A 17,289-nucleotide genomic window follows, 5' to 3' on the forward strand; every position below is an offset into this window, starting at 1 on the left:
AGAGGTGGATTTAAGCCTCGGTACTCGGTCAAGCATCACCTTCCCCGTGCACAGCCCGGAGCCCATCACCAGCGTGCTGCAGCTGGATGCTCTACACGGGGACAGCCCTGCAGAGACACCAAGATGGTTTGCAACCTCATCCCTGCCGCCGGCTCAGGACGCTTATACCGTTGTGGTAGAAACCCCCCCAGACCTCTCCCCTTATTTGGGAATTTTCAAATGCCAAAATCTGGCATTTGCGTTGAACCCTCTGAAACTGGGATGTGGTAAACCCCTGCCTTCGTGGGGAAGGCAGTCCCAGCTGCGCCCAGGCTGCTCCCAGCATCACTCTTCCCCCCTGGCACCTTTGCTGTGGGAGCAGTGGCTGGACGTTTGCTCTTCTTGCCCCGCAGCGCTGTGCAGAGTGAAAAAAGGTTGTTTTGAGGCTAGAGTCCGTAGGAAAGAAGAGAGGGCCAAAGTGTGTGGGGCATTTGAAGGGGTTCCAGGAGGCAGTGAGGACCAGCATGACTTTTCCCCGCTGGCACCTTTGCTGTGGGAGCAGTGGCTGGACCTTTGCTCTTTTTGCAGCGCGGCGCTGTGCAGAGTGAAAAAAAGGTGGTTTTGAGGATACAGTCCCCCCGACAGCCCCGTGCCCCATCCTGAGGGCTCTCTGCTTTTCCCCAGCTACGCGGAAATCACCCTAAAAGCATCAAATACGAGAGAAAAAAAAAAAACAAACCTCCAACCCCTCCTCCTTCCCTCTTGGAGATGCCCCCACCTCTCCCTACCACTCCAAAGCTCCTCATCCCACCAAAACCACCAACCCCACCAAACCCCCCCCCGGGGGGTCGCGGAGGGCGCTGCCTCGGAGGGGGACGGAGGGGCTGCAGCGGGGCAGGAGGCTCCGACGGAGCCCCCCCCTCCACCGCCGCCGCAGCCGCCGTCCCTCCTCCGGGGGTGTCCCCGGCGGCGGGTCCCGCCCAGGCAGCGGCGGAGCCGGGGCGGCCCCCGGGGCTGCCCCCGCCCCCGGCCCGCCCCCGGCCCGCCGCTCCATCCCGGGATGGGCCGGCCGAGCTGACAGTCGGGCTCGGCGGCCGCCGCGGGCGCATCCACCGGGCAGCGCCCGCCGCCGCCGCTCCTGCCCGGCGCCCACCTGCGGCGGGGGCTGCCCCGGGGAGCGGGGGTGGGGGGGTGGCGGGGGGGGAGCTGCTGCTGCCGCTGCTGCTGCCGCCGCTGCTGCCGCTGCCGCTGCTGCCGCCGCCGCCGCCGCCGCCGCCGCCGCCGCCGCCGGCTCCGCTCGCTCTACCCCCGCCTGCCCTCCAGGATGAGCCCGGAGTATTCCCTGCGCTCCTTGCTGCTCATCATCCTCGCCACCTTCTCGGCCAACGCCAGCAACTGGCTGTGAGTAGCCGCGGGGCGAGGGGCTGGGGAAGGAAGGGGAAAGGGAAGTGGGGGGGGGGGATACTTGTTGGTACCCCCCCGGGGGCGGCGGAGCAGGTGCCGCCGGGGTCGGGCAGCAGCGGGGCTCGACACCCCGCACCGATGCTGCGCGGTACCCGGCGGGGCATCAGCCTCCCGTCCCCATCGCGGTGGGTACCCGCTGTCCCCGCTGACCCCCCGGGCCGGTGGCGCTGGGGGTCACAGCCTGCATCCCCGGGCAGGTGGGCTGCAGCGGGGGGCTGACCCTCCCCAGCTCCTCGGGTCCAGTGTGTTATCGAGACTGGCTGGACAGGGGCTGTTTATCGAGCCCCCGGCCCCTTTTTGTCCTTAAATCATGAATCCGTACCCCGCCGGGGGAGGACGGAGGTCGGGGCACGGGGTCAGCGCAGGGCCCGGGGCTGGCGAGGTGCCGCGCGAAGGCCAGCGGTCCAGCGAAGGATTTGGCAGGGTTGGGGCGGCCGAGCGCGCCGGCCCCGGGAATTTGCGGCCGGCAAGGCTGCCGGTGCCTCAGACCCCCATTCCCCAGCGGGGGGACGGGGTGGTGAGGAGCTGCTGCGTGCTGCAGGGGAGCCCGGTGACATCGGGAAGCCACTGAACAAACACTGAAATAATGTGTAAGGTAAACAGGGGCGGAAATCGTTCTGGAAAATTCCTGCGTGTTTGCCAAGGCGGTGGGACTGTCTTCTGGGGAGACCCCCCCCACCCCCCCAGGGCAGAGGGATGGAGTACAACAGCACTTTCCCAGCTAACTTTGAACGAAGGCACTGGTTCCCCCTAATTAATCTTCTCTGGTGGGAGCTGGTGCTTCCCCTGCTCCCAGTGTCGACGGCTGCCGCGAACTAATTAGTTGCCGGTGCACACACCCAGCAGACCCGCTCTCAGGCTGGGAACGTGTGTCGTCTCCATCTCCCCCCCCCGGTTCTCCATCGCGAGGGCAGGTACGCCACGGCCGGGCAGGGAGTCCTTGGGGCTGTCGGCATGAAAGATCCCGAGTGGATTGTGCTTCTCCGGCCACCTGCGCCCAGGTGGGCACGGTCACACAGGCACATTCCCTGCGCAAGGAGTCCTCTCCACGTCCCGATAGGGCTCCCATCTCTCCTGCCTTTAGATTTGGCTCACTGGAGGCTGCAGGACGTGGGTGGATTTTGGAGGATGCTCCCCGCGACCTGGGAAAGTGCCAGGTCAGCGGCATTCCCGCCCGTGGGAAAAGGTGCTCGCCCATCGGTAGCTGCCCGGGATGCGTTAGCACTTAGTCCTCCTCCCTTCCTCCTTTGCCAGATGGAGCGACTTGCGCGCCACGCGTCTCCGGCAAGTGGTGGGTGGATCATAGCAGCTATCAAGGTGGTCTTTTAAGCTGTCACGCTTCTGGTGAAGGTATATTGGGAACTGTGGGAGGGTTTTTCCTGCAGGGAGAAGGTCCTGCTGAGGAAGCCCTGCGGGATGATGGCAGGTCCCCAGAGAGGAGCAGCCTCGGCTGCCCCGGGCCGGGCACGGGGAACCGCCTGGCAAAGGGGGATTTCATGAGCGAGGTCGATAAGCCGCCCGGTGCGGATGCGCAGAGGTGGGACAACCCCCCCCCCTCCCTCCCCGGTCCCCAGCGCCGCACGCAGCTGGGATGGTATTTGGGAAGGCGAGGCGGAGGGGTGGTTGGCCGCGATAGACGGGGAGGGCTGTGTGCAGCCGTCCGTGCCGGCGAAGCGAGGGGTGGGCGCGGGGGGCTCGGCCGCGGGAGAGCGGAGGGCTCATTCCTGCCAACAGGGGAGGAAAAGCAGATACATTTCAGTGCGTTTGAAAGGAAGGGGGTCAGCTTTTTTTGATGTTGCAAATGTATCGTGATAAAAGGGTCTTCCCCCGCTCGGTGCTTTTTATTCTTTGCCTTTAGGATTAAGACAATTCCCATTGTTTATCTTCTCACATCAGAAACAAAGGCTGCCGGAGGCAATAAACAGAGTTAGAAGGATCCCAGGAGTTATCAGATATTCGAGGAATGAGTGTGCCTCGTACGTCTTCGCGAAGCCTCACGCGTGTGGGCTCCGGCGTGCTCTGCTTTATCACAGAGCCGCCCGGGCGCTGCCAGCCCGCGCCCAGCACACCGGGGCCGCATCCAGCCTCGACGGGCGCATATTTCTGCACATAGGTGTGTGCGCTGGGTGGCAGCGCACGGTGAAGTTTGCTTTTCCACAGAAACCTGCTGGATTAGTGATTAAGCTCTGTCGTGACTTTTTTTTTTTTTCTTTTTTTTTTCTTCTTTTTTTTTTTTTTTCACCCCCTAAAGCTTCTTTCGACCTGTCCGGACTCGCATTCCCCCAGCCCTTTGGAGAGACGCTGCTTGCAACACTTGAGCTGAAGGTTTTCTGTAAGCCTGGCTTTGTGGGGAAGGGCTCGTTTTGGCCACGTAAATGGTGTGCTCTGAGCCACCCCATCCCACAGAAAAGGGAGACAAGAGTGGGTATCCCTCGGAGGGATCGCTCTGCTAACAGCGACCGTTGAGCTGGAAGGGATTTTGCCAGATCTTTTATTAAACAGACCGAGCTACTTTCTCTCTGGTTAGGAGGCAAACCTCAGGTGCGTCTTCTCAGCGTCTGAGTTTTGGGAGTCGCTGCTTGGCTTGCTGCCTATCCAGAAAACCTCTGTTCTCCCGATCCGAAGAGATGCTCCGTTCCCCCTTCAGGCTTGCCCTTCCTCCTGCCTTTGGAGAGTTTTAGAGCTTTTCCTCCTGCCTCTTCAGGCGCAGAATTGTAAAATTAAGTAAAGGGCTGTAGTTAGTGCCTTTTAGATGTAGCTGGTCGTGCGCAGGACGGTCCCTCCGGCTTCTGCTTTATCTCCGGAGGAGTCCAGGGACACCCGTTACACACGGGGAAAAGCCGAGTTACTTTCCAAAGCAACTCGCATTTCGCAGACTCGATTCGGCGCTTGAACCTGCACGTGCAGTAACGTGGTTGAATTTGGAAGCACATTCTCTCAGTGGTCCAAACCCATCCCGACACTGGGGGTGTTTCATAGAGGGTTTCAGCCAAACGAGCACCTCTCTCAAGCCGGCACGGGAGCGCTGGGCTCCGGTTTCAGTGGGAGGTGAGGGGCGAGCAGCAGACATTTAGCTATTTATTCATTTATTTATCTGTTTTGGAGGGAGGGAAGTCCGCCTGAAGAGGTGAACTAGAAGATGCTCACCGTGGGGTGGGGGTGTAAGCCTCCCCTAACTGCACGTGGCACCGGGGCTGCCGTGATCTGTAGCTGTTTGGGTGGTTTGAGTGACGTGAGTCAATTCCCGGGGCTGGAAAGCATCGGATGCAACAGGGCAGGGGGCCTTGATGGGCGAGACCCCTGGTTATCGCGCTATCTGGGAGTCATTACGGCCTCCCTCCGTTTTCTTGCAGCTAAAACTGGCTTTGGAGGAGGCTCTCCATATGCACGCTGGATGGTCGGAGATGCGGTTATGCCGCTGCCGAGCAGGGTGTGCCACCAGCAGCTCCGTCTACCCCCTATTTACAGGGGTTTAAAACTTCCGCCTGGCCTTGAGACTTCGCTTAAAGGGCCAGGAGCACAGATGGGCTCCTAAACCCTCGGAAAAAATTGAATGTGAGCACTCTGGGAAAGCTTGAAGACCTCGCAAGCGTCTGAACAAGCTTGGCTAAGCAGCTGCTCTCCGATAGTTACCACTTTCGAGGGCTGGAGAGGGAGGGATGAAAGGAGTTTGGGTTTCTCTTGGCCCCCTTTTAGCTGAACATCACAAGGTGCTCTGCAAACGCGGGACCCGGTTCCCCGTGCTCATCCCTGCCAGCTTTGCCGTGGGGATATTGCAAGAGCAGCCTGAATGCTCATTTTGTGCCGGTTTGGGTCGTTGTACAATGTGGAGGATCTGGGAAGAAGCCTGCCTGGGTCCTACACTGGCATCCCTCTGATTTTAAACCAGACTCGATTTTTTTTTTTTTTTGGTTGGTTTTTTTTTTTTTTTTAATAAGATGAGCCTCCCCAGCTTTGGTAGTGGGGAGAGCTCGCTTCACCTTGAGCCTGGCTTGGCTTAATTTTGTACGAGGTTCTTTGCATTGCCGTTGCGACCCTCCCATTTTCCACCTGGCGAGGAACCGGTCCAGCACTTTCCCGGCGGATGCTGTGCCACCATGGCGCTGATTCCACGGGTGCCACCAGCTCCAGGGCAGAGCCGCCCCGGCCGAGCCCCACTCCCCTCCCTGCCCTCCTGGTTTTTGGTGCGAGGACAGCGTCAAGAAGGTTCCCCAAGTCACGTTCTGCTCTGGCAGCCGGGATGGTGGGTTGCACGGATTGGGTTTGATGGAGGATCTCCTTGCTCGGAGAGCTGCTGTGGGGTGGAGGAGCGGCGCTCTGCTTCTGGGGTGCACAGGGCTCCTTCGCATTGCTCTGGGGACCCTCCTGGGTCCGCGAGGTTGGTGCATGCAACAAGCAACGTGACAGCCATTCCCCAAGGGTGAGCCAGGGGGGAGGGAGTGAAACCAGCAGCCTCCACTGGAAATATTTATTAATTTTATTTATTTATTTGTATGTCAGGCCATTTTCGCCAGAAATGGCTAACTTTAGCTCAGCGATGAAAACAGACTGGCTTTAAGGGTTGCATCCTGCAGAGGCAAGAGACCTCGGCCAACCTGGCCTTGGGCAACCTGGTCTAGTGGGAGGTGTCCCTGTCTATGGCAGGGGTGTTGGAACTCGATGGTCTTCAAGCTCCCTTCCAACCTAAACCATTCTATGATTCTATGGACTTCCAACCAGCTTGGGTCGTCTCTGAGCGCTGGTCCTGTCTGGTAGGAGGACTTCAGGGCTGCGTCTGCTAGGGTGAAGGAGGGGTCCGTGCTCTCTGACTCATCGGCCGTGATGGGCATTTCTGTCTTTTTCCTGAGAAGACCTCAAATAAAACTGCACCCCAGTCTTTTGGCAGCAGAGCCTTATTCTAGGGAGGATGGACACGAGTGAAACAAAACCACCCTGCTCCCCAGGCTGTGCTGAATCGGGTGGGCTCCAAGTACGAGCAACAGCAAGAAGCAGATTTCTTTTTTTTGCAACGGTTTGCCGTGACTCCATGAGTCACAACTGGACTTTTTGCATTGAAGCAAAAAAATGTTTATGTTACTCAGCTGAGAGCTACTGTCCTCTGAGTTAATTCATCCTTGCGGATGGAGAGAAATGCGTTACAGCCATTTATTTGGTCTTTCTTAAAATGATGAAATTGCTGAACAATCCTGGAGGTTAACAGTTTCCAGGAGGTTCTTCTGTATTTCCTTACAAGTGCAATGATGCTGGCTCTTACAATACTTGGTGATTTTTATTTTTTTTTTCTCTCAAAGCTTGAAAGCCTTGCGAATCCACAAAAATCTCAGTCATCCAAGGCTGCTCACATGGCAGACTCTGCTCTGGGTACAAAGCGCAGGTAACCTTTCTTTGGCTCCAGCCCCGGGTTTTCTGCCCCCCGTGCATGCGGGTGACCTCCTGACAGCATCCTCCAGGCTCTCCAGGAGCTGCTGCCACGCAGCTGGGAAGGTGACGTGCAGGATCTGGCTGGCTCAGCAGAACTGGAGCCAGTATTGTGCTTTCATGAAATTACTTGGGGGAAAAAATTAATTGAGTATCTTGGCCGATGGAGAGCAGCCTGGGGTCTGTTGCAAGTTGGGCGAGATCAAACTAATCCTGCAGAAGGCTTCTCTCGCCACATATTTGCAAATTCTGATCAAAACTAAAAACTCATCAGGATCTTTCCAACCAGGTCTAGCCTGAAGTGCTGAACGAGGGGAATTCCCACAGAGCTCAGCCCCACGGCCTGCACTTGCCTCCTCTTGCAACAAGGCATTGCTGTTGTACTTGAGCCCAGGAGTAGCTTCTGCAGTAAAGGATGTTTCCTACACGTCCATAGTGGATTTCCAGAGTGGATGCTGCCCTCAGGGTCTTCCCAGCTTCCATCCTGGTCTTCCCAGCTTCCATCCCAGTCTTCCCCATCACAAAGTGAGTATGTTGCCCCTGGATGCTCCGAAAGCCGAGAAGCGTCACTGGTTCAGGATCAGCAGCCAGGCCATCTCACCGACCCCAGAGACTCGTGATGAGGGAGGCACGGGTGTTTGCTAGGTGCACATGGTGTTAGGTGTGGGGTCCAGGCTGTGGGGGGACAGGATTTGAGCTGTGGGTTCACCTTTGAGCTCAGACGGTGGAGCTGCACACTCAGGTCTGTGGGCAGGTAATGGTGAGCATGGCAATGCCTCCTCCTGGGAGACTGTTTGGGCAGCTGTTAATTGGAGGTGGAGATTAGGGTGTGAAAAGCACGGTTTCAGCCAAGAGATGAAACGTGCAGTAACTGTGACAGGAAGGACCGAGCCAGAGAGCTGCTTTTCTTCCAGGGAAGAAACCAGACAGGCTTTCAGGTGATGACGTTGTAAATCATGGTTTACACCTAGAAGGGATGGAAAGGCAGGATACCTAATCCCAGGAGGGGGATGTCAAGTCTCTGGGAGGGACATGTCCTGGTGCAGAGCCATCAGCTGGATAAGGGCAACCTTGCAGGTCTCCAGCAGATCCTGACAGGAACATGCCCAAGTTGGCAGACCTGCTGAACCATGCCAAAGCTGTGGGTGGTACTTACAAGCTTGGCCATGTTGGCACAGGGGATGTGTTAGAACGCCACAAGAAAGCATGTGCCCACCTAGAGCATCCTTTAACCTGGGACATCTCCCATGCCTTCTCTCTGCTTGGAAGGTGAAAGCAACAAGGAAAAGATGATCCCCTTCTCCATACCTTGCGGTGCCTGGTCCGTACCTATCTCTTCATGCATCTGTTTGTTTGTCTTCATACACTTTCATTTTTTTCCATCCTAAACAAGCCTTTTCTTCATCTTCCGAGGAAACCTCTCTTCATAAGGCAGTCTCAATCCCAAGCACAACCCCATATGTCCAGCCAAAAGAGGCACAGAGACGCGCTGCTGATCCAGGCTGACTTTGTTGCTCCATGAGCAGGGAGGATGTTTGCAGAGGATGCCTCTCGGAGAGGAGCAGAGCTGAAGCATCTCTGCAATTCAAGACTTGAACAGGCCTTTTGTGGCCTTGGCCAGGCAGGTATGCCAGGCAGGTTGGGCATTTGCTGAAGAGGGTGAAGCTTCTGAGCTCACCTGACTTCTCAGCATCTCTGAATGGTGTATCAGTGGTACCACTGGCCTGGGTCTGACTGTTACCATCTTCAGGAAAATATTCCCAAAATGAGACGATACGAAGAGTTCTCACACTTGAAACCCATTTGTTTAAATACAAGAAACACCAGAGATTTCTGCTTTCTCCAAGACACCTGCTACATCTTCCCTGACCTCTATTGAGAATTTGTCAATGACTCAGATTTCCACACCTTCCCACGGCAGGGAATCTCCTCCCCTCTCCTTCTGACTCTCTGCCAACTGCTGTGGCTCTTCCAATGTCTTCTTGTCATTCCACCGATTATCCTTCCTCCTGAAATCGTCATTTTTATTTAAGTAGGGCTTCCCCCCACCACCACCCCGCCCTGGCCTCTTCAAAGCTCCTGGGGTTTGAGGTTTCCTTATTTGCCATTTGCAGGGTGGATCAACTGCAGCTGCTTAAATTACGGGGCTTCACTCTTGATCTATATACTGTGGATGGAAGAAAAAAAAAAAAAAAAAGGAAGGGCTTTCCATCAGTTTTGTGTTAAACCAGTGATTTTTATTAAAAGGAAGCTTGTTCTGTGAATGATTTGTCTGGATTTAAAGGCAGGAGAAAAGAAACATAAATGCCATCATGAAGCAAGAAGACAAAACTTGAACAAATGGCTTGGGCAGCAGCTCACTCCTTGAAACATTCTTTGCCCAATCTTGAAAAAGGAAGAAAATACACCATTACTTGGGGTTTTTTTCCACAAGCAGGGCTGTTCTGAAGCTGCATGTGAGACTTACGTCATAACCTAGAGCTCTGCGCAGCAATCGGGATGTGATAGCAGGATGGAGATCTGCACCGAGACCTTGCAGAGGGCAGGAACTGTTGGGTTTCCTCCTGCTGTGCCTGTCTTGCTGTGCGTGTGGGTAGACAGAAGCTTTGTCTGTGGTTTCTACCACCTCAGTCCAGGAAAACGAAGTTTGGATTAAGGTCCTCGTTAAGGACCAGGCACAGTGCTAGAGCCGGGTTTCCATGGTGACCGTGGGATGCTGTGGATGGGCTTGATACCTTGCTTGGGCTCCCCAGCCCCGAGAAGCACTCTGTGAGTCACGGGGTGGAAGCGATGGTGAGGGCAGAGCACGTTTCCCAGCTCTTCTCTCACTTTTCAGCCACCCGAGAGGGGAAGAGAGGCGAGCTGGTCCTGCCTAGCGCTCCTGAATGTGATGGATGGAGACATGCCACGTGAAAGCCTCAAAGCTGCCCCACACTTGACGAAAGTCCTTCCTTGCATCCATGACTCGACCTCTGGATCCCTCCTGGACCAGTCACCAGGGTGGCAGCCTCTCCCCACCAAAAAAAATGCCTTTTTTGGAAAGCAGTGATGGTACTCACAGGATGTAGGAGACTGGAAGTGTGACGGGGCCATCGCATTTTAGGCATAGTTGCCTCCATCCCCAAGGAGGGGCAGATGCACATGGGTTGAGGAGGGATACAGAGGACCTGTCATGGGGGAGAGAGGCCAGAGCACCGTTCTGGATAGCTTCATCTTGTTCGCCTGCCTTGCAAAACAAATTACCAGACCTGTTCTTGGAGAGCTGTACCCATCTTTGAAGCATCCTTGGCCTTCATTTTATCATTCCAAACAGCATTAAATGCTTGTTGGGGAGGCATCTTATCAGGCGCATCTACTTGGAAAGGCTTGAAAGGCTCTTGTCACGCTTGTCTTCGTGTGTGCGTTGAATTTATAGCTCCCCATCGCCTGGAGAAACCCACCGAGCTGGGAAATGTATTAGAAAAGGAGATGATGCCCCCAGCCTGAGCAGAGCCGATATTCATGTAGCTGTTACACCTGCGGCAGGGCTCTCTCCTGCCAAGGTGCCTGCAGCCGGACTGGGCACTGACCCACCGGCAGGATGGGCTGTGCTGCTTTGCAGGAGCTGGTTCCCTGCTATGATAAACACTGCTTAAGTTGCAGGAGAGGGGGGGAAAGCCAAATCAGCACAAGGGTTTAGTCCTGGAGGCAGAATCTGGTTTTCTTGGCTTCCAGGCTCAAAGCTGATGAACCGACCCACGGTGTCTTGGGATGAATCTCTTCGCCCCGCTGTGCATCAGCTTCTCCAGGCTCAAACTGAAACGATGGCTGGACCTGGGAGGGGACAGGGCTGTCACAGTCACCCTGGGTTTGCTCAGCATCAAACATCCTCCGAGCTCCTGAGGGTGGTTTGCCGCCTTCAATCCTGGCTCAGCCCAGTGCAGTGAGATGCGGCAGCAGCTACTGTCACACCCCGTGTCCGGAACTGCAGCGCGGGACCCAGAACGCTCACACGCGGTGGTGCAGAAAGGTGACAGCCCTGGGTTTGGCGGCAGTGGGGTTTCCAAGCCAGCCGCGCGCATCAGGGAGCCGCGCGGCCCGTCCTCTGCAAACAGGGCTGTGCCCTTGGAGGAGCAGAAAGCCTTGGGCAAAGATGCTTAGCTGGTATAAAGGCTAGGAAAGAACTTGGCTCTGAAACCACGGCAGCCTGCCACTTCCCGCTGTCTGAGAGGCATTGCACCAAGCTATCTCCACGCACAAGGAAAGCTGAATGCTTTTTGACAGCTAGCCATGCAGACTCCCCACGGACGCTGCAAGCCAAGCTGGCTTTCTCACCGTCTCCCACGGCCCCCCAGTTGTAAGCGTGAAACCAAGCTGGTGAATAATTCTGCTGATGCACAGAAGAGAAAATCCTGTTCTCTCCTCCTGGGGCAGGCTGGCAGGGCTAATGGGAGGAAGAGGCTGTGACAACTTGATTTTGTGGCTGAAGTCAGCAGATCTGGCTCCTGGGACACATGGGAACGGGCAGGGAGCAGGAGCCACTTTTGCACAGTCACTTCTCGGAGGCAAGCAGGGCTTCAAAGGAAAAATACTTAGCAGGATGTTGCAACTTGGGAGGAGGAGGAGGAAAAAAAACAAGCAAACAAAAAAACCCACAAGCTCTGTAGGGCTGGGAAATGCAGAGTCAAGGAATGAGGTTTCCAAAAAGCCTTCGCTGGGTACTCACGTCTCTCGGTGCAGACGAGGCAGCGACGTGAGCTGACGCTGGCGTTTCCCGAGGACGTTACAGCTCGGTGTGCTCAGTGGGTGCAAGCGTGAGTTTCGCCTGTCGGATGCGGGGCATCGCCCTGCTCCGCGGCGGGACGGGGCTCCACCGGTGGCAGTATCACTTAAAGCGGTGCCAGCAGCCACGGGAAGGAGGGCGTCACAGCTTAGGCACGTGCAAGCCCAGCCCCAGACAGATGATCTGGGACTATCCAACAGCCTGACCGAGCTGTGCGGGTCTATCTTAAAACCCCTCCGGGATCCAGAGGCTGGGGCAGGAGGATGGACCTGGGAAATGGGCGAGCACAGACACGTGCAGGTCGCAGTGGGTTGGGTTACTGGGATGCGCAGGATGGACCATCGTGCCCGTGTGCTCGGTGGGGAGATGCCAAGAGCTTGTGGAGTACTCGCCCCAAAAGGGGCACCTCCCCTTTCCCCCTAAAGCCGACATTCAAGAGCAGCTCTGTAACTCCTTCTGCTGAGGATGGGGAGATGGAAAGCAGAGCACGTGGTCACCTTCGCGCAGGGCCAATCTTTTCCAGGTTAGCAAAGACCTCGTGGCCACGTTCACCAGTCGGGCTGGTGGAGGCGGTGCCCGGCCTGTGCGGTTTGGCCCACGGCAGGCTCCTGACTCTGTCCTCCCCACCTCAAGCCCTGCTTGAAGCCCAAGTGACAGGAAACCTGGCAGCTCCCAGAGGCCATCCTTGCCTGCTGGGGGCCGGGGCAGCTAAAAGCAGGCTCCAGGAGGGAAGTGGTTTGGACGGCGATGTTTGTCGGTGATGAGCACACAGCCACGCTGTGGGAGCCGTGTGGCAGCTGGAGCTGGCAGCAGAGTGCCTGTCCTGCTTGTTTTGGCTGACTTCAGAGACCTCTGGCTTTTCCTAGTAGCACTTGGATGTGCCGGTACTCAGGAGACCTGACCGGGCACATTCAGACAACGCCGAAAATATCTTCCTTGCAGGCAATAGAGGCAAAGGGGAGCCAGCAGCTGGGCTCCCCGATAGACAGGGGACCGGGCCGCAGAGGGATGGTTGTTGTGCTCGGGTTTGCTCCCTGCCGGCCAAAAATGCATCCTGTGGAGCCACCACAGTGGCACATTTAAGGTGACCTCAGATGGGCACCTTAACTCAGCTATGGAGGGGACGAGAGGCGAGGTCTCCTCGCTTTCTGCAGTGCAGGGTGTCCCAGCTGAGTTCGTGCTCCCCCAACCCTTACCTCCTAACCAGCTGTGTGGCTGTTGCGGCAGGTACCTGGCGAAGCTGTCTTCAGTGGGGAGCATCTCCGAGGAGGAGACCTGCGAGAAGCTGAAGGGCTTGATCCAGCGCCAGGTGCAGATGTGCAAGAGGAACCTGGAGGTGATGGACTCGGTGCGGCGCGGAGCCCAGCTGGCCATCGAGGAGTGCCAGTACCAGTTCCGCAACCGCCGCTGGAACTGCTCCACGCTGGACACCCTGCCTGTCTTCGGCAAGGTGGTAACGCAAGGTGAGAGGGGAGGACACGTGCCTGGGGTGCTGCTGCATGGGGGAATGGCTACAGCAGCGGTCCAGTGGGCTGCAGGTAGGTTTTGCTTGCTTGCCCCAGAGCCGGCTGCTGGGGAGAGTAGCAAACAGCCTTACAGTGTTCGATCTCGGAGCTGACAGGTCTTCCCCGGGCATTTCAGCAGGGCTCTTCTGACTGTGCTGGGGCAGCACATCCAGACCCCTGCAGTTCCTCAGCTGCCGGGTGCTTCCTTTCCCCATCCTTTTTCACACCCAGCAGGTGCCCATCGCATGGAGGCATCAGCCCGGGTGTGCTGATGAGGTCTGAACCTTTTACAAGGAGATGCCAAGTCCAAGCAGGACCCTAAAGTCACCCTGCGGTCTAGTCTCTGCCCCACCAAGCCCAGGAGCTTCGCTCTTGCAAAGCTGCGGCTGCAGCGGGATGCTGGATTTATTCGGTCTCTTCTCCGGGCAGCGCCGAAGCGGTGACCGCTGCCAGACTGGCACGCCGCTCTTGAGCGGAGCCGTCTGCGGGCGAGACCTTGGGAGGACAGCCCTCTGCCGCCCGATGTGAGTAAGACACACGGCGGCCGGACCCTCCAAGAGCGTCATGACCCACCACCACCAGCTGCCAACCTTCAGGGGGGATTTATGGCCAGGGCAGCCCCCAGCCCCTCCGATCCCAGCTGCACGCAGGCGTCCCGGAGGCACGGGGCTGTGATCAAACCAAGCAAGGACCCAGAGCATCGGGGTGAGGAGGGGAAAGCCCCTCTGCAACCACTAGAGACCACCGAAGCGGCCCTTGCCTCCCCTCGGGCGCCACTGACATCTCTGATGCACCATCTCGCTTCCCATCCCAGCACCCATAGACCAAAGCCTCCATCCCCCCCACCCCCCTCCTTGTTTGACTTTCCTCCCCTCAACACAGGGGTGAAGATCCCTTCTTGTGAAGGTTCAGCGACTGGAAATACCAGAAATACCAGAAACTAAAAGTCGTTTCTTTTTAGGCAGCCACAGCACAAACCGACCAACACGATCCTACTATTAACCTCGATTAACTTGGAGGCGGTTCAGTCCCCGCGCTGGCTGGGTCCTCCCCAGCCACTGCCGCCTGGGCCAGATTACAGCTGGGCCACCAAAGTAGCTGCCCTCTGTCCGACCGGCAAGCCAGGGTGATGCCTGCTCACAAGCCATCCCCCCCCCTCTGCCCCTAGCATGGGACTACCCCAAATGCCAGCTCTCCTAGCTCGGAGACAGAGGGGCTGTGTCCTCAACCACCCTCGGAGGATGGTGGGGATTTGGGTGTTGCAAGAGCTGAGCCTGGAGAAGAGAAGGCTCCGGGGAGATCTTATTGTGGCCTTCCAGTACCTAAAGAGGGCCTACAGGAGAGCTGGGGAAGGACTTTTTACTGGGGCATGTAGTGATAGGACGAGGGGGAATGGCTTTAAACTGGAAGAGGGCAGGTTCAGATTGAACATTAGGAAGAAGTTTGTCACTGTGAGGGTGGTGCGGCACTGGCCCAGGTTGCCCAGAGAGGTTGTTGAGGCCCCATTCCTGGAGGTGTTCAAGGCCAGGCTGGACCTGGCCGTGGGCAACCTGGGCTGGTGGGAGGTGTCCCTGCCCATGGCAGGGGGGTTGGAACTCCATGATCTTCAAGGTCCTTTCCAACTTAAACCATTCTATGATTCTATGATCCCTGCCCACGCCGCCCTGTGTGTTTATGCCCAGGGATGTCCCCTGACTTCCCAAACAAGCTCTTCCTAACCATGTGGCACCACGTAGGTGGACGCAAGAGCTGGGAAGGGGCTGTGCCCTGGGGACCGACGCCGTTTTGCAAGGCGCTTTGGGAGCGGCGTGGGGTTTTGCAGGGTAGTTTGGGAGGTGCTGGGATCTACAGGACCCTGTGTGAGAGGATGGCAAGGATCTGCAGCGGCAGGGGATGTTCCTGGATGTGGGAAGCAGCCAACTATTTGGGATGCAGGAAGGATTTCATGGCAGAGGTGCCCTGCAAGCACCAAGCAAGACAGTCTCTCCATATGAGAGAGTCTCTCCCCACGTTGGCAATGCAGCCTTTGCCTCTTCCCTCATTGCCATCTTATAATTTGCCCATCGCGTTCATGTTTTTAACCTCGTGGGGCAGCTCCCAGCTCCCACGCTATCGCAAGACAGGGCTCTCGCTGCTGCAAACAATCTCCCAGCACCGAGGTGTCTCTGTGGAGACAGGTCCCAGCTTGGCATTAAGCAAAGAGCATCCCTGGGAGTGGGGAGGATGAGCGCCCTGCACGGGGAACCCCATCTTGGGAGGACGAGACGGAGCAAAGGGCTCGACTTGATAGCTCTGCATCGCATGCTTTGCCGAGAGCCAATTCTCGGACCAGGTTTTCAAGGGGGTTTATGTGCAACACCAGCGTTAGGAGGAAAGAGGAGCAGAGACGCAGGCAGCAGCCCACCAAGGGCCTTTGCCCACCTGGCTGCACACCCTCCAGAAAGCCCTCTCACGCCCCTCAAGAGATTGCTGCCACATTTCCCACCATCGTTTGTGCTGTTGCAGGGACGCGGGAGGCAGCGTTCGTCTATGCCATCTCTTCGGCGGGGGTGGCCTTCGCAGTGACCCGAGCCTGCAGCAGCGGCGAGCTGGACAAGTGTGGATGTGACCGCACGGTGCAGGGGGGCAGCCCGCAGGGTGAGCAGTGCGCGGGGAGGGGGACGGCCAAGCGAGGATGCAAAATGGGCCAAGCATGGCAATGCCCGCTCTGGAGCCAGCCGGAAAGGAGGAGAAACCAACTCCTCTTAGTCCACGTGACTCTCTCAAAAAGGGATCTGGGAGCATCACCCCTGGGGCAGAGAAAGCATCTTGTCCATGCGCCCCCCAGGGCCATGTTTCCCAGTTTCCCCAGTCCTCCAGGCTGCCCAGCCCAGTGGGTGGCAAGACAGAAGAGGGTGGGGGGGCAGGTCAGCTGTATTTTAGCACGAGCAGGGCTGGAGGGGACGAGCAAGGCATGTCTCATCCGTGCTCTCTGCCGTAGGCTTCCAGTGGTCGGGCTGCTCCGATAACATCGCCTACGGCGTGGCCTTCTCGCAGTCCTTCGTCGACGTCCGCGAGAGGAGCAAAGGGGCTTCTTCCAACAGAGCGTTAATGAACCTTCACAACAACGAGGCAGGGAGGAAGGTAATGGTGGGGGAGAAACCTGGGCAGCCGGTGCGGCTCTGCAGCATCCCAGCTGGGCTCTGCAGCAACCGCTTGAGCCTTTTTGGCTTCGTTTAATCCCGTCAGCTCACGTGCACCAGCGTTGCTGTCTGCGCAACCCTTCCAGGCCCCCTACATTGCACCCTTCTTGCTGTGTCCACCCTGCGGTCATGGTCCCATCTCATTTCTTGTGTCTGTTCCTCCAGGCGATCCTCAACAACATGCGGGTGGAGTGTAAGTGTCACGGTGTGTCCGGCTCGTGCGAGTTCAAGACATGCTGGAAAGCCATGCCCCCCTTCCGCAAAGTGGGCAACGTCCTGAAGGAGAAATTCGACGGTGCCACGGAGGTCGAGCAGAGCGAGATTGGATCCACCAAAGTGCTGGTGCCCAAAAACTCCCAGTTCAAGCCGCACACAGACGAGGACCTCGTCTACCTGGACTCCAGTCCTGACTTCTGTGACCACGACCTCAAGAACGGGGTGCTGGGCACCAGCGGCCGGCAGTGCAACAAGACCTCCAAGGCTATCGATGGCTGCGAGCTGATGTGCTGCGGCCGGGGCTTTCATACGGACGAAGTGGAGGTTGTGGAAAGGTGCAGCTGCAAATTCCACTGGTGCTGCTCCGTCAAGTGCAAACCCTGCCATCGGGTGGTGGAAATCCATACGTGCCGGTGATGCACGGAGGGGAGCGCCCATCCATCCCCCTCTCTTAACTGACCCTGCTTCTCCCCTGCCCCACGGCCAGGACTGAGGAAGTGACCCAGACGCTGCAGGGAGAGCGCAGCTCTTTACAGAGACAGAGCCCCAGAGAAAAACAGATTTTAAAGAAAAAAAAATATTTAAAGTTTTAAAAAAAAAAAAAATGATCATTGTTGGCTTTTTTGTTTGGGGTTTGTTTTTTTTTTTTTTTATTTGCTTGCTTTATTTATTGCTGAAGCCAGAGCCCCTTGGTGTCCTGTGCCAGCAGGGACGTGTCTGCTCCCGGCGGCTGGCTGGGGCCCTGCGTGATGCCTGCTCTCAT

The 17,289-nt window shown here is 57.2% G+C and overlaps 1 protein-coding gene across 1 annotated transcript; it reads left to right on the forward strand.

Moving 5' to 3' along the window:
• Nucleotides 1-1,303: 1,303 nt before the first annotated feature.
• Nucleotides 1,304-17,067, forward strand: WNT4 (Wnt family member 4; the record flags this gene model as incomplete). Its single annotated transcript, XM_082493668.1, has 5 exons — nt 1,304-1,380; nt 12,851-13,086; nt 15,634-15,765; nt 16,109-16,251; nt 16,476-17,067. The coding sequence occupies 5 exons, from the start codon at nt 1,304-1,306 to the stop codon at nt 16,941-16,943; spliced, it is 1,056 nt and encodes a 351-aa protein (XP_082349794.1). The 3' UTR covers nt 16,944-17,067.
• Nucleotides 17,068-17,289: the final 222 nt, after the last annotated feature.

This window comes from Vanellus vanellus (genome assembly GCF_965231255.1).
Source record: "Vanellus vanellus genome assembly, chromosome: 20".
NCBI classification, from domain to species: Eukaryota; Metazoa; Chordata; class Aves; order Charadriiformes; family Charadriidae; genus Vanellus; species Vanellus vanellus.